This window comes from Thrips palmi, unplaced genomic scaffold (genome assembly GCF_012932325.1).
Source record: "Thrips palmi isolate BJ-2018 unplaced genomic scaffold, TpBJ-2018v1 HiC_scaffold_3, whole genome shotgun sequence".
Classification (NCBI taxonomy): domain Eukaryota; kingdom Metazoa; phylum Arthropoda; class Insecta; order Thysanoptera; family Thripidae; genus Thrips; species Thrips palmi.
In genome coordinates, this window is record NW_023144630.1 from 7,634,227 (window position 1) to 7,650,503 (window position 16,277).

Below are 16,277 nucleotides of genomic sequence, written 5' to 3' on the forward strand. Positions count from 1 at the left end.
TGCATACATGCCATGTACAGCTAACTGAAGCATACATTTATGCATAAGGGATAGGGAGTTTTCTGCATCAGGAAGCGTGAACATGGCATGTATGCACTAGTTAGTGCATGCTTGGCAGGCATGCGCTAGCTAGAGCGTGCTTGCAGGCATGCTCCAGTTAGAGCATACTATGTACACTCTTTGATTTGTAGAGTGTCCTTTTTTTCCCCTTCAGGAGAATGCTTAGTGTTCTTTTGTGTGCTGTTTTCCTCCCACTCCCAAGTAAGCTAAACGTTTGTTTTTTTGTTTATTTGTTTTTCCTCAGGAGGGCGCAGCAGGCTCGGTGATGGAACCTGGCGTCACCATCGAGTACGAACATCCCAACCACGCCGAGTTTGTGGCCGCAGTGAAGCAGGCTCCTCGCATCAAGAAGCTGCAGCTGCAGCAGTTGCACCGGTCCGATGATTTCGTGGCCAGATGGAAGCCTGACAAGCACATCGAGGCAGTTCTCAAGGTGAGTGACGAGAGCATCGGAAAGCCACTGGTAAGTTTGCTTGCCACAAATTTGGCAAGCCGTTTTGAATGTCAAAAATTGGCAAGCTTGGACCGGAAATACTCCCCGGCTGGCCAAAATTTGGCAAGCTTTTGAAAATTTCTGGTCAAAGCTCGCCAAGTTTTGGCATTCGGAACGGCTTGCCGAAGTTGTGGCAAGCAAACTTACCACTGACTTTTTCAGTGAGCAGGGCAACACTCTGAAACCAAGTGCGGAGGGCTCGACACTTGAAATGTGGAGGTGTGGAATTTTCACTCTCCGCTCTTTGACTGTGCATAGGCCTTGTTTGCAGTCTCAACATTTTAAGTGTCGAGTTCTCCACACGGTAAAAACGGTACCTGGTTTTCTCAGGAAGCCTATGGTAGAGACATACGCGATTTCCAGGGAGTTCCTGGGAAAACCAGGATCCGTTTTTACCGTGCACGTTTGCGCCATGCTTAAGGCGGGTTCACGAGTCGCTTGCGGCGAGCTGCTCTGCGTTGCGGTGACCTGCGACGCGCTGGCGCTCCGCATCAAGCGCGTGGGCGCAGGCGGTGCCGTTCAGGAGTTCCTTGCGCGCATAGGTCGCTGCGTTGCGGTGACGAGCCCTGCGTTGATTTTCAAACACGTTTGATATTCTCCGCAAGCACGTCGCCGTAACGCAAGGACAGGAGTAGTGGGGGATGCTGCCACTGGCTGCCGGGCGACGCGGGACTGCGCGGGCCAGCGCGGGCCGGCCTGCAAGTGGGGGTGGGGGTAGGGTTTCTACAGGGTGGGGGGGGGGTTGTGTCGCCGAGCCGTGCCTAGCCGCGCCTAGCGTTTCCGCAGCTCTGTCTCCGCAACGCAAAGAAACTCGTGTGCAGGCACGAATTCCGAGCACCTTGCCGTAGCGCAGAGCAGCTCACCGTACGCAGAGCAGCTCGCCGCAAGCGACTCGTGAACCCGCCTTTAGAGAAAGGACTTCGTGACCTGCTCCACACTCCGCACTCCCTCCACATGAAGTCTAAGTGTAGAGATTCACTCAGAGGGAAGTGTCCAGTTCTCCTTAATTTGTTTGACAGTGAAGAAACAACGAACCACTGGGAACTTGATCTTATTCATTTGGACGATTTTAATCTATGACCATCATATTTAGATTCCATTTCGAAGCGTTTTGCGATATCTCACCTCGTTTGGTTGCGATAGAACATCAAAGAGTCCATCATACATAGGTCACAAAACCCTGTTTATTTTATCCTCGAAAATTTTTAGACTTTTGGTATTGGTTCGTTACGTGTGCGGAGCTGGATATTACGGCGACGATGAAAACAATTTCCAAGACATTAAGAGACGTATTTATGTCTTTTTTTCATGTTTTGTCCATTTGCAAAGCAGCTTATTGTTTACTTCGACGAACCTATGCAATAGATCTGTTAAGTCTGGCACAAGACATCTCTGACTGAACATGCGTTTGCTATGAATTTGCTTGCAGGCTCTGGAGGAAGGTCCGAGCCATGTCGAGGAGTTGGAGGTCTACGACGCGCACTGGGCGCAGTGTTACGAGTACAGCGACCGCTTCGTGGAGCTGCTCAAGAAGTACAGTGGCACCTTGCGCTACCTCAGCATCACGAACCGCGCGCTGGTGCAGCCCAACCGGAAGAACAAGAAGCAGACTGTGATGAAGGTGAGTAGTTGCCGCCGGGCAAGCTGCAATAGGTTGGTCGCGTTGCCTGCTGCGTGTTCTCTGCAAACTCAACAGTGTACTCAGTACACTCTAGTTAGAGTGTGCTCATGAGTACACTCTAACTAGCGTGTACTCGGATGAGTACACTCTAACTAGCGTGTACTCAGATGAGTACACTCTAACTAGCGCGACTCAGATGAGTACACACTTTCAGCTGCATAAATTGCCAGGCGTGCTTAGGTGTGTACTCATCTGAGTACACGCTAGTTAGAGTGTACTCATCTGAGTACACGCTAGTTAGAGTGTACTTATCCGAGTACACGCTAGTTAGAGTGTACTCATCTGAGTACACGCTAGTTAGAGTGTACTCATCTGAGTACACGCTAGTTAGAGTGTACTCATGAGCACACTCGAACTAGAGTGTACTGAGTACACTGTTGAGTTTGCAAAGTTCATGCAGTAACGAGCACAAAGGTTTCTTTGGCAATATTTTTCCCAAGGCTTCTTCGTAAATTTTGGGAGAAGCCAGGGATAAAATCGATGAGCTGATTTGGTCTATGCAGTCCCTGTACGTACCACACTGTGTGCCAGAAGACCAGTGAAGGTGGCCAAAATTCTAGACGCTGCATTGCATTTCAGATTAGCTAAATGAGACTCGAGAGGAACGTGTGACCCCACCAATGGATTGCTCTCTGAGCGAGGAATCCAGAATCCATTGTTGGCGTCACACGCTCGCTTCGAGTCCAGTTTAGCGACTCTGGAGCTCAAAACGCGTTTAGAGGAAGGCCGCCGGCGCCGGTTTTCTCTCCCACTGTGAAGCGATGCTCAGAACTTCATTTGTTGTTCGTTTGTTACAGGTGGTGTCACGTATGCCGCGCCTGGAGCATCTCCAGCTTGTCTTTATTGACCACAACTTGTATTTCTACACGTACCGGGGCCAGTTCGCCAAAGCAAGCAGTGCAGCATGCTTCCCTGCCCTCAAGAACCTTGAAGTACATCTGCGGTTTGAATGGTAAGGCGCGCTCCTTTTTCGGTAGTTGTGTAACACTTAATATCTGATCCAGGAGGCGGAAAGGAGGAATAACCTGACTTATATCTGGATTGAGTTTTTATTTTATAATTGTGCCTCACAATGCACTCTGAATGTTGTACAGTGAAGATTCTCCATAGTATGGTGGTGCAGCTGACTTCATAACATACCATTGAGAATTCACTGTACCTTCCAGATATGTTGACGAATTTTGTTGATATTATGGAGAAAATCTCCACCATAATATGTTGATGCAGCATTTCACCTTAAGACATTTACAGTGTATATCATGCTAAGATCATGCTATTATTGCCAGGTATGAGCAACAGTTCTGCTATGCGACGCTGCCACTCCGAGACCGATACATGGAAGACTACAAGTACACGACGTTGACTGGCGGACACAAGGAGGAGTTCCAGGAACCAATGCTAGAAGACATTCTGAGAAACAAGAAGGACATCATCAGCTACCTGGACATGTCGGTCTTTGGGCCCACGACTTACCGTCTGCCCATCATCGACTGCTTTGCCGATCTCACGGAGCTCCGCGGCATCGGAGTCCGGGTAAGAGAGGAGTGCCTCGAGCAGTGGCCCAGAAGACCGGGTGAAGGAGGCGGCCAAAACTCTAGACGCGTTTTGAGCTCCAGTGTCGGTAAACTGGAGTCGAACTGAGCGTGAATCGCCCTCCGAAGGAAGAATCCAGTGGGGTGACACGTTCGGTGCCAGTCCTGCATAGCGACTCTGAAGATCAAAACGCGTCCGGGATTTGACTGCTTCCACCGGTCTACACTTTAAAAATAAATATTTGGCGATTCACAAAGTTACCTCCGAAGAAACTGTTGCCGAAGAAACTTTAGGAAATCTAAGAAGATTCTTGGCAATTTGCTAAGTTTCTTCCTTAATCCACGAACACTCATCCGATTCATCGGACACTCTTATAACCTTGGAAATGCAAAAGCAGCTTGTCATAGCAAAGATTTTCGAGCATCATAAGTTATCAAAGATAATATTTCGTAATTTAAGAACAAATTTTTTTTACAACAATCTAAGTTTTCTGTACCGTACCATGTGCTCAAAATACTTTATAAGATTGGAGGGTGCAAGTTCGCCAGGATATTGTTTGGAGTTTTAACCTGGTTTTAACTTAAGTTTAACTTTCTTAACTTGGGCAATATACTTCCTCGAAGTACCTTCGTAAATTCCCAGTTTATTTCTTGCAGTGTGTGGCGCTAAGATTACTTGCGTGTGCGTCTGTTCAAAGCCCTAAGTAATCTTGTTTTCTTTTAGGCGGAGTATGTGGAAGTCACTGCCAAGATGGTGCATTTGGAGAAGATCAACGTGCTGTTCCATGAGACGTCCAAGGAGAAGGTAGGTGTGCGTGGAGGAGGTTAGGTTTATTGGGAGGTCAGGTTGTACGGGTCACGAGGTTTCTGCACGACATCTTATCAGGGGCACGTTGCAGTTTCTGTTCGAGAGATACGGACCGTTGCACCGTAGGACAGAAGCCTGGCGCCAGCGGCCAGAACTCTAGACGCGTTTTGAGCTCCAGAGTTGGTAAACAAGGCTCGACCCGAGTGTGTGACCCCACCGATGGATTCCTCGTTCGCAGAGCAATCCATTGGTGGGGTCACAAGTTCGTTTCCAGTCCCATTTTGCGACTCTGGAGCTCAAAACGCGTCCGGCATTTTGACCGCCACCACCGGTCTTCTGGCCCTATGTGCGTCGGCATTTCATTGAATTGTCACCCCTTTTCGGTCATTCATTGTATTTCACACAATTTCGGCTAATGTCTCATCCCACGCACTGAGAAAATTTATTTGAGTCCTCACTTGATGAAAATTTCAAAGCTAATTTTCATAACAACAATGTCATCAAAACAATTGATGACATTGTTAATGACGCCCATGCAATAAGTACAGGAGCTTTGATGAAAGTGTCATCAGTTTGTGATGGGATCGTCATAATTTGAAAGGAGCTAATTTATTTAATACGTGCAACGCCTTCCCATGACCCCCTCCGATTTTGACCAAATTTTTTTTCTAAGATGCCCTTATGGTAAGAAAAAACATCCTAAAATATAAGGTCGCTAAAAAATTTATTGGCCGAGAAAACCAATGTTTTCTAAATTTGCCACTTTTTTTACTTAATTTGGGAGTTTCTTTACTACTCTGAGGTTTTTGGTGCTAAGTGGCTGAAAATTGATATCCTTATGTAAAATTGCCCAAGGAACAAGAATATGGTCACAGATTTGACCTACGACCGATATCTTGAGAAATACGTACCCAAAACGACCAAATTTTACTGAAAATACCCAAATTTTGGGGAAACGGTCAAAAATATTTTTTATCCACGATCCGTTGACGCCATTTTGTAGAAAAAGAGCTAATAAAGCCAATGAGCACACGCCCATGTTTGTAGCTCAAACCGTTTAGAAGCTGTAAGGCGTCAAAGTTGGAGGTTTTTTGAGGGGGCCTGAAAACCGGCACTTTTGACCTCTGCGCTCAATGTCCGGCACCCGAGCCGTACCAGCCATGATCCTTGCTTTCGAGGTGAGGTCTGCGTGCGCAATGGGAGTCAAGAAGAGGGTGAAGCGGCACAGCGTTTCTGAACAGGGTCCTCTTTAGAGCGCCTGAACAGCCGAGGGTTGGTAAGCTCACCAAACGGCGCTTGGAAAGCACTCGCCGCACCGTGGGCTCGCTCAAGGCCACGAACAATGCCATTCGGTGTAAGTCTATAACTGTCGCCCTCGACAAGCTTCGGATTCTGTTGGCTGCCCCTTCCTTCTCTCTCTTTCCCACATGGTCCAAAGCCGTTGCCCCCGACCCCTCAACCTGCCCCCAATACCGGATATATTGTGTGTTGATTCAGATGAATTTCAAGCTTTTTGTCGGAAGCTGTCGCCCTTTGGGAAGCTTAGGAAGTTCTTCGGAATCTGTCGGCGTTTCCCCCGGCGGTTTTCTCACTTTCCCAACCCTGAGGGGTCGAGGGCGAGGGGTTTGAAAAGTTGGGAAAGGGTGGAAAACAGCAAGGGGCAGCCGACGACTTGCGATTCTCTCCCGAACCTTCCTGAGGGCGACAGCTTGAGACCATAACCGAACAAAAGCTTGAAAATCGTCTGAAACAACACACAATTCATTGGCGAGCGATAGCGAGCCCTTGCCGTGTTTGGGCGCTCCAAAAAGTGACTGGTCGTGCGTCTGTCTGTCTGTAGCGTACACGCTCACGTTTCTCAGCAACTACAACACTAATAGATACCAAATTTTGCACCGAACATCCCCTAAAGGTCCCACAGGGGGAGTTTATCTTATATTCACGATTACTACCGTTTGAAATATTCAAAACATCTTTTTGAATAAGGTTCTTAGCGTGGTTAGGTTGGCAGCATATATAGCAATTTTTCATACTTGCGGCCGCGGCTCTCAAATACGGGACTGGCAAAACATTGGCAAATAAAACAAAATAGAGAGGAGAAGGGCTTAGAAGTGAGTTCGGTCTTAGTTTTTCGATATTCTAGAATGATTGAAACCCCTCCGGAGTGTCAACACAGTGAAATACGGAAAATGAAAGTGACAATTATTACGCGTTTCGTCCGTCCGTCCGCCCCCTCCCCTCCCCCGCCACAGGGGAAATGTTTTAGTCAGTGGAGTGTGTTTGATCGTTTGATAATTGCAAGAATGATTTGGTCTTTTTAAGTTTTGAGAGTGTATTTCCATTTTTATTCTCAGACATTATACTTTTTAGTTGTTTGCTTTGCTCAATAACAGTTAGAAAATAGATCAATGCAATCTAAAAGTACAAACCAGACACTAATCTTGCCAAAATAAATAGTCTTTGCTGACTCTTGGCACTGACTCTGGGGAAAGGCTTCATAGCAATGCTGTAAGTTTACTAAAGTACTAACCTTAAAGATAACTATATGGTGAGTGAGAGTAGCGCATACATGGTTTGACATTGACATCTGATTCAATGAGACGATTCAGTGACTTGGTCATATGATTTCATGAGACGATTCTTTTAAATTCATCATACATTGTCTGCGACAACTGGTAATTTGTGACAGTCATTGTTTGAGTTGGCTGTCTTTTTAATTTATTCAGAATGTTAGGTAAATACTTATGCTATACTGTTTTAAAGATTAAATATCACATCATGACTATCTTTATGAATAAGATTAACTTGCATTTAGCAATAAGTGGGCTCAACATTGAATTAAATGGAACGATTCATTGGATCTGACAGAAGGTCTTCTCCGTAAAGTAGTTGCAATCAGCCTGCCTGTAAATGTGTCTCTTTTTAATTAATTGAGATAAATCAATGTAGTTTTATCCACTAGTTTAAAATAAAAGGGAGATAAAAGGCTTTTTAGGTATTACTTATAACATTGTGTATTCATAAGTTCAATAACAAAGGGGATATCGAATGGTAATTGAAGCATTTGTGAATCGTATTAAGTAATTCAATGCTGGCTGTTGAATGTTACTCGACTGAGTAACAGTGTCAGGGTTCATGTTACGACACAATGAACAGGAAACACACTTAGAAATTGCGAAAATGACTTCCAATTTCATCCCAGACCATTACTTTTCCCAAAATTTTCCAATTTCACCAAAAATTTTTAAGTTGTGTTCTACATAGTTTCCTGCTTTTGGGTGTGCTGATCACGAAAAAGACTTCCAAATTTTATCCCCGACCTTTACTTTTTCCCAAAAATTTACCAATTTCGGACCAAAATTTTTGAGTCGAGTTATACATAATTTCCTGCAGTTTTTTGGGGTGCTGATCACGAAAAAGACTTCCAATTTCATCTCAGACCCCTTTCTTTTCAAAAAATTTACCAATTTTGGACCAAAATTTTTTAGTCGAGTTTTACATAGTTTCCTGCAGTTTTTGGTGTGCTGATCACGAAAATGACTTCCAATTTCATCCCAGACCTTTACTTTTCCCCAAAAATTTTCCAATTTGTGACCAAAAATTTTAAAGTTGAGTTTCCCATTGTTTCCTGCAGTTTTCAGTAAGATAATCACGAGAATGACATGAATTCCGGCCCTTTCGTGACGGAAGAAATTTATTGGCCTTATTGTGCACATATTCTTCGCCATCTCCTATAAGAATGTGTTCAGACGCATCGCTCGCCTACTACGCGCCCAAACTAAACGGCGCGTACCCCTAGTTTAGTGTTTGGGAGGTTAAGGGGTCGAGGGCGGTGGTTGGGCAATGTGGGAAAGGAAGAAGAAGAAGAGAGAGGAGGGGGGGTGGAGATTGCGGCCGACAGAATCCGAGGGGCAAACAACTTTGTCAAAAATTTTTACACCGTTATTTCAAATTCACGTTATTTCACGTTATTTTTTTTATTCCATTATTTCAAGGGTATTTCAACGTTATTTCGTGTTATTTCACGTTATTTTGCGCTATTTTACCGTTATTTCACGCTATTTCACGCTTATTTTGGCGTTATTTTACGCTATTTCACCGTTATTTCACGTTATTTCACGGAAAATGTACACCTAAATTCAAGTTGTTAGCCCCTCGACAGAATCCAAAGCTGTTCGAAGGCGTTAGCTCCTGCAAGGTTCAAAAAGGGTTTCCCTTTTCGCCCCAATTTGGCCTTTTTAAAGGGTAAAAATTTTATTTTCTCTGATTTTTCTCTTTTATTCGCAAGGTTCTCTTTTAAAGGGGTATAAATAGGTATTAAAAGATATTAATGATTTCCGGAGCGAAACGCTGAGCTAAGCAAACACCCCCACTACGCATTACACTTCATGCCAGCTTTTAAAATTTTTCCCCATCCTGGTTGCGATTTTCCCTAAGCTAATTTCGATTTTCCCTGAGTTTAATGCCCCTTTAAATTTCCCTTACTTCACTATGACTTCCCTTAATTCTCTGACCAGTGTGAACGTGTGAACCTTGCGTTGCCCTCGAGCTGTCGTTCGCACTCTCAGACTGTTATTGACTTGTCTCTAGTTAAAGAGCATTTAACACTGAGAATGAAAGAGTCATGATCATGACTCCCAAATTTGGGTCATAATACTATGCAGCTAAATCGCCCTCGACCCCTCAGGGTTGGGAAAGTGAAAAACCCCCGGGGGGAAACGCCGACAGATTCCGAAGAACTTCCTAAGTTTCCCCAAAAGGGCGACAGCTTCCGATAAAAGCTTGAAATTCATGTGAATCAACACACAATAATCCGGTATTGGGGGCGGGTTGGGGGGTCGTGGGCCACGGCTTTGGACCATGTGGGAAAGAGAGAGAAGGAAGGGGCAGCCAACAGAATCCGAAGCTTGTCGAGGGCGACAGTTTTAGACTTACACCGAATGGCATTGTTCGTGGCCTTGAGCGAGCCCACGGTGCGGCGAGTGCTTTCCAAGCGCCGTTTGGTGAGCTTACCAACCCTCGGCTGTTCAGGCGCTCTAAAGAGGACCCTGTTCAGAAACGCTGTGCCGCTTCACCCTCTTCTTGACTCCCATTGCGCACGCAGACCTCACCTCGAAAGCAAGGATCATGGCTGGTACGGCTCGGGTGCCGGACATTGAGCGCAGAGGTCAAAAGTGCCGGTTTTCAGGCCCCCTCAAAAAACCTCCAACTTTGACGCCTTACAGCTTCTAAACGGTTTGAGCTACAAACATGGGCGTGTGCTCATTGGCTTTATTAGCTCTTTTTCTACAAAATGGCGTCAACGGATCGTGGATAAAAAATATTTTTGACCGTTTCCCCAAAATTTGGGTATTTTCAGTAAAATTTGGTCGTTTTGGGTACGTATTTCTCAAGATATCGGTCGTAGGTCAAATCTGTGACCATATTCTTGTTCCTTGGGCAATTTTACATAAGGATATCAATTTTCAGCCACGTAGCACCAAAAACCTCAGAGTAGTAAAGAAACTCCCAAATTAAGTAAAAAAAGTGGCAAATTTAGAAAACATTGGTTTTCTCGGCCAATAAATTTTTTAGCGACCTAATATTTCAGGATGTTTTTTCTTACCATAAGGGCATCTCAGAAAAAAAATTTGGTCAAAATCGGAGGGGGTCATGGGAAGGCGTTGCACGTATTAAATAAATTAGCTCAAGTGTTGAAAATATCATCCACGTTTTGGCCATTAAGTGACACCAAATTTCACAGTGCGTTTAGCCACTGTACAAAAATCCGTACTTTTGTACGGAAATGATACAGAAAAATATAGTACGGAGGTACGGAGAAAAGTACCGAACGTTCCGTACTTGCTCCATATGAACCCATGTAAATGGGTACAGAAAAAAAGGACGGAACGTTCCGTAATTGGCAAGTACGGACGTTCCAGGCAAATTATTGACCAGACATGTTCCGTCCTTTTTCCGTACTTTTTTCTCACCGTGTCTCGCGTTTCGATTTCCAGTGTACTAAATCCTGTCATTTGGTTTCGCAGGCGGCTGCTGCGGCAGCCTTCATCAGGGGAGGGGGTGCGGCGGTGTGGTCGCGGGTCAAGACCCTCAACGTGGTGCCGACGCGCTACCGCGACGGCCGGCACCCCGCCTGCCCGGTGCGGACACACTGGCGCTGCGCTCTGCGGGCCGCGGCGGAACAGTGTAGCGAGCTGCGCCGCCTTGAGGTGGCGGGCGGCGACTGGAACGCCGACACCATCTCCACCTTCCTGCGCAACAACGCCCAGACGCTGGAGGAGGTAGGTTGACGTTTAAAGCCTTACAAAGTATTTTGAGCATACATAATACAAACTAATTCACTTTGTTATACGAAGAAATAGTTCGTAAATTACGAAGTATTTTCTTTGTAAGCTTATGTGTGCTCAAAAAACTTTATTATAACAAACTGCTTTTCTTTGTAAGGCTACGGTTTTCTCAGTGTTCTTAGAACACACTAAATTCTTATGTAGAGTTTTGTGCGGGTACTAAGCCCAAAGGAGGCCCCGAGTAGCACCAAGCGTTTGACCCCCACCGTCGGATTCTTCGTTCGGAGAGCAATCCATTGGTGGGGTCACACGCTCGCTTCGAGTCTCATTTAACGCCTCTGGAGTTGAGAACGCGTCCGGGATTTTGACCGCCTCCACCGGTCTTCTAGCCTACTGTGTGCAGCCGCAACGCCCATGGGCCGGCCGATCCCAGAGATCTAGTTCCTGCGATTACTCTGTCTGACTCTGTCAGTGCACTGCTAATTCAAGTGTGGATCATATTGATCCAGGCTTCAGGTCTACACTTAGTCAAATTAACAGGCCTCGCTAACAACCACTTCCCTCCACAGGTCCAGCTGACGGACTTCGAGGCGACCGACGAACACCTGGAGCTCCTGCTGGCCGTGCCCACACTGCGAAGCGCCAAGCTGAAGCGCCCCCCTCCGAAGGCAAGCGCCACGAAGAAGACCCGGAGGGGCAAGTCGAAGCGCGCCGCTCTGAAGGCAGACGCCGCGAAGGACGCCGCGGCAGTGCCGCCGTCGGAGTTGGAGAAGCGCGGAGTCGCTGTGGAGTGGCTGTAGTGGCAGCCGTTTTCACTGAACTACTCGGACTTGCGCCGTCGGGACCATACTGTTAATGCCCAGTGCCTTAGAATTATTATAGTGTTAGTCTTTAGAATTAATATCTTTCGGCGCAATGTTCTGCTTCTAGACCATGATAAGGTTTTATACTGTTCTTTTGTTTTAATTTAGTACTATTTCAGGGCTTGTTCCCTTTTATGTGTGTGTAGCACTTCAACTTAAGAAGTCTTTGTTTGCACCGTAATAGTTACCACTTTTTTTAACTTTATGGACGCAGTTTCCGTAGGGTTACCTACATATCCTGCTTCGAACAATAAATGACTTTGGAAAACTTGTAGTATTATTGGCAACACATTGGACTCTTCGAGACCTTTCTTCAGATTTTTCAAAACATGATACAAAACCCTCTGCATTGCAAACGTCTGAAATCTGCAAGTAACAACAACATAAAGACCCCTGGGTAAACTCTGAGGGAGGCTCCAAAAAGTCACACCGTTCAGTAATTTCAAAGCGTTTTAATGTTTTGTAGACAAACAAACGAGAGCTAAGATTGCAAATGAAAACAAAGGTGTATATTTACAATCGACATAGAAAATAACATTTTCACACCAAAGCAATTAAAACAGAACGCTAGGCTATAGGAATTAAAGAGCCAACCAAGCATGAAAAACAAGTTCGTGTTTTAACAGAACCAACAATAGACCTCTTTGCCGTTCCCACGGTCCCCCTCCCTGGACCACCGTCGCCTAGCAACGCGAGCCAAACAAATCTCGGGTATGCTGCCTGCTAGGCGACGCACGACGGATGCGTTTTTTGGTCATATCTCGTAAACTGTTAAAGCTAGATGGGTAGTGTAAGCGAGCCGATTGTAGTTTAAGCAGAGATCTACAATCGGCTCGCTTACTGAACACGTCTATCTTGAACGGTTTAGGAAATATAGCCGAAAAACCCACCCGCCGCGCGCCGTCCGGTGTGCAGCATACCTGCGATTTGTTTGGCTCGCGTTGCTAGGCAACGGCGGTCCAGGGAGGGGGACCGTGGGAACGGCAAAGAGGTCTATGTCAGCCACGAATGAAGCGCAAGAGAGACTCTGGGAAACACCAGCATCCAAACAGAACGACATAAAATCACTTCGAATAACAAGGAGCTAAGAAAATACAATTGTTACATCCATTTGAAGGAATTTTCTTGGTCATTAGATTACATTATGTAATGTCGTTACGAGCATCACCGTTCCATACCACACAGGCAGCGATGTGCAAGGACAAGTCAGCACTACTGCCATGGCAACACGAGGAGTCACAGAACGAAGCAAGCATGACAAACGTGAACCACAATCGGCTGAGGGTTTTTATCAATGGATACGAACAATGCCATGATTCTAAGTAAGATAAAAAACAGAAAGACTCTCAATTGCGACGAAGCACTGTCTTATGCGTCTTTCCAGGTGAAGTCTCCCAGAGGCGGGAATGCGGGGCACTCGTCACAATCCTCGCACATCACCTTCACTATTCTGACCGGCTTCTCCGAGTCCGTCGGCACTAGTTTGTCCCAGACGGACTGCTTCTGCTTTTGGCACGACTCTGACGCGTGAGGAAGCTTCTTATCAGGGTAGTCTGGAGCGGGTCTACGCACAAGCACAACGCGCCGCAGCGCCACCAGCCCGCACTGGCGCAGCCCCTCGGCCAGGTCCTCGAAGTGCCACGGATCGTCTCCCTCGGACGCGCACAGAATCCGCAGCTCCTGCAGTGTGGCGGCGTGGGCCTCCGCCAGGGAGAGGGCGGTGGAGACCGGCTGGAGGCGGACATCGAGCCACTGCAGGCCGCAGTGACCCGCGGGCAGAGGGGGGAACGCCACGTCGACCGCACCGTGTCTGTACCACCTCAAGGTGAGTTTCCGCAGCCTGGGCATCCGCTGCACCGACTGGAGGTGTTCCACTTCAACGTTCCGCACCTCCAGTTCCTGCAGTTGAAGCGGCAGGTCTGGAGCATTCTTGACAGAAGTTCCCAGATGAACGTATAAGCAGCGCAGCGCTGACATGTCCCTGATCACATCGAGGTGTTCCCGGAGGGCGCTCCCAACGCACAGCCACTCGACGCTCGGGGCAACGCGCTTGAGCAGCGCTGTGCTCCAGTTCGGCCGCTCCATGCAGTGCAGTCCGTCCAGCTTCCTCACCTGCAACACGCAATCGTACTCCGCGTTACCACCTGTCACGTGCGAAACGTTTTTGCCCAAATTTTGCACTCATAGACAGACTATTGACTTTAAGTACATGGTATTGACATATTGTTGAAAGTACATCTGGCTTTTGGTTCCAAAGTAAGTACGTACTTTTCTTTTCTGTTAAAAAGTTCCTAAACAAGTTTATGCAGTTAATTGTTTGTATCTAAGAAGAAAGTACCAAGTGTTGTGGTGGTTGGCTATAGTACCTGAGTGCTGACGACAAAGTCAATTACAGATTTTTTGTGAAGACGAACTTTTTCCAAAATTGTTTACGGTTTTCTACAAAACGAATAAAAAAGTACAGTTCAGTAGACTAAAATAGCAGGAAAAGATCGCTAAGAAAAATCCTCCAACGTCTCGTACGAACTTTCACGTTGCGTAGAGCAGGCCTCACTTTGTCTGAGAAGTCCCAAGACTAGCCGTGTGTACCTCAAAGGATAAAAGTGCGGGAGTGCATAACCCAGCGGTTCCGAACCTTGGGGTCGCGACCCTATTTTGGGTTGCGAAATAACTTTGTTAGGTCGCGGCGTGGTTCCTGGGGTCGAGGGTTAAAATTGGGTGCACAAACTAAACCATGATATTCTGGGTGCACATAGTAAAACATGAAATTTTAGGTAGTACAGTTAGCAGAGACAGAACACACACCAGACATAAGATTTATACTCCCTTACTACATCCTACGAAACAAGACAGAAAAATTGAAAACTAACAAAGATTTGGGGGCATGGGGTCGCGTGGGGGTCGCGAATGTTCGGCTGTGGGATCGCAAAATTTTTAGGCAGTCATTTTTGGGCCGCGAGCTGAAAAAGGTTGGGAACCGCTGGCATAACCCTACCACCAGGAACTAAAACACTCTCACCTTGTCCAGGCCTGGGTTCTGCAGGGTTTCATCCAGCTCTTGAGTGTGCTCCTTTTGCTTGCTTAGCCCCGACAGATTCATGCATTCTTCAGAGCGGAACACCTAGAAAGAAATTTAAATGTTAATGTAAACAGCTATTAGTTATTTCTCCTCCAAAGTCTCCTCACGACATGGGAAAAGATACCCAATCTTCAGATTCTGGCATTTGAACCTTTAACCACATACTAAAAAGAAAGTGTTGCCATACTTAAAATTTTAGACCGGTATAGGCTGTAAAATCAACTTTGGCAGGCTCGTGTTTACTTTTCTTAAAATTTGAGAGATTTTGCCACATGTTAGTCCTTATTACTTTCACCCCAGAAAACTCCAATATAATAAGAGCGCTAATAGAAAGGAGCACCAGTAAAAGGGGAAACGCGTTCTTTTTCCTATCTCCATGGGATGTGCGTAACTGCCAGTGTATGTTGAATACCTTTTCCGTTATTGTCAGACTTTAGGAGGAACAACAAATTATTGACGTAAACTCAGAAACTTGAAGAAGATGGCTTCTGGAAGCGCGAACCTACCTTGACAAGGCTCCTGTCCTGGTGTAGCTGCAGCACCAGTGGGCCAAGTAAAGTGCGTTTGGAGCCTGGAGCCGCCACCTGCAGTTCGCCCTTCCAGGTAGAGCTGGGCGAGTCCACTTGCAGCTGGCACTTGGCCTGGAGGAGAGTGGTGGCGTCCTGCAGCAGCTGTTCCAGGCCCTCCTCCAGTGTAGGCTCCTGCAGGTCCCGGCCCTCGTCCGCCGCCACCCACAGCTCCTTCTTGGCCTCCTCGACGTGCCGCAGCCTGCCGCGCCACTGCTCCAGCTGGGCCTCCAGCACGCCCTTGGCGTCCAGCAGGGCCTTCACCACCTCGCGCGCCGACGTCGCCACTTTGTCCAGACGCTGCACCTTCGGGGCCGCTTCCTCCAAACGCAGCTGGCGGAGGGAGCACACGGAGTGGCCCGAGTCCTCGCAGTCCTCCGCGGCGTCCTCGCCGCAGTCTCGGCACCACAACCTGCGCGACACAATGCATATGACCATGAAAAACTGTGACGGGTAACTGGCTGAAAGCAAAGACAGATTACGCTCTAAAACCACGCAAAGAATTCTCTTCTCAAAGGTACAAAGTAAGTGAGCTGCCTGGACTGCGGTGAACTTTCCTTTGAAAGTGAAACTGATTTACAAGGTTGCGTCAAATGTCCAGCAGAGAAAGTTTTTTGTAAGATACAATGTAAGTTTTTTGCACATTACTATCTTATTTTGCGAAAAAATTATTTCCATCTTGGTATAAATTTCTTTGCATAAAAATTTGTTTAAAATATTGTTATTTTTATTTTTTTTAAACTATTGCAGATTAAAAGCCCATTGTAGTCAATTCTATGACACTACTAGGGATGAGTCTCTCTGATTTTTCACCCACAGATCTGAGCAAGTATGCAAACAAAATTTTACGAGAACCAAAATTTTAAACGTTTCTACTAAATTTCCAAAAAATGTCCAAAGTCACTTTA

The 16,277-nt window shown here is 46.5% G+C and overlaps 2 protein-coding genes across 4 annotated transcripts in view; one reads left to right on the plus strand and one right to left on the minus strand.

Annotated features, from left to right (window-relative positions):
• The window catches only part of LOC117648176, a 45,677-nt gene extending 33,685 nt beyond the window's left edge, over positions 1–11,992 (plus strand). For all 3 annotated transcript variants that reach the window (XM_034390484.1, XM_034390486.1, XM_034390485.1), the window contains exons 3-9: positions 305–493; positions 1,983–2,174; positions 3,032–3,186; positions 3,521–3,767; positions 4,491–4,571; positions 10,601–10,855; positions 11,431–11,992. In XM_034390484.1, coding sequence (XP_034246375.1) covers positions 305–493; positions 1,983–2,174; positions 3,032–3,186; positions 3,521–3,767; positions 4,491–4,571; positions 10,601–10,855; positions 11,431–11,661 — 1,350 coding nt within the window. In that variant the 3' untranslated portion in view covers positions 11,662–11,992. The remainder of the gene's footprint in view (positions 1–304; positions 494–1,982; positions 2,175–3,031; positions 3,187–3,520; positions 3,768–4,490; positions 4,572–10,600; positions 10,856–11,430) is intronic.
• A 733-nt stretch (positions 11,993–12,725) lies between these two features.
• LOC117648495 lies at positions 12,726–15,807 on the minus strand. The gene is made up of 3 exons (XM_034391002.1): positions 15,310–15,807; positions 14,744–14,845; positions 12,726–13,836 (listed from the first exon to the last, which is right to left on the minus strand). Exons 1-3 carry the CDS (start codon positions 15,805–15,807, stop codon positions 13,093–13,095), a joined length of 1,344 nt encoding a protein of 447 aa, XP_034246893.1. The 3' UTR covers positions 12,726–13,092.
• Positions 15,808–16,277: the final 470 nt, after the last annotated feature.

What these genes read in the sequence shown, in the direction of transcription:
- LOC117648495 (XM_034391002.1), bottom strand. Translation starts at nt 15,807, where the DNA reads ATGGTCATATGCATTGTGTCGCGCAGGTTGTGGTGCCGAGACTGCGGC. An exon ending in AGGACAGGAGCCTTGTCAAG is followed by an intron (nt 14,846 to 15,309) that starts GTAGGTTCGCGC and finishes ATTTCTTTCTAG; the next exon opens with GTGTTCCGCTCTGAAGAATG. An exon ending in AGAACCCAGGCCTGGACAAG is followed by an intron (nt 13,837 to 14,743) that starts GTGAGAGTGTTT and finishes TGCGTGTTGCAG; the next exon opens with GTGAGGAAGCTGGACGGACT.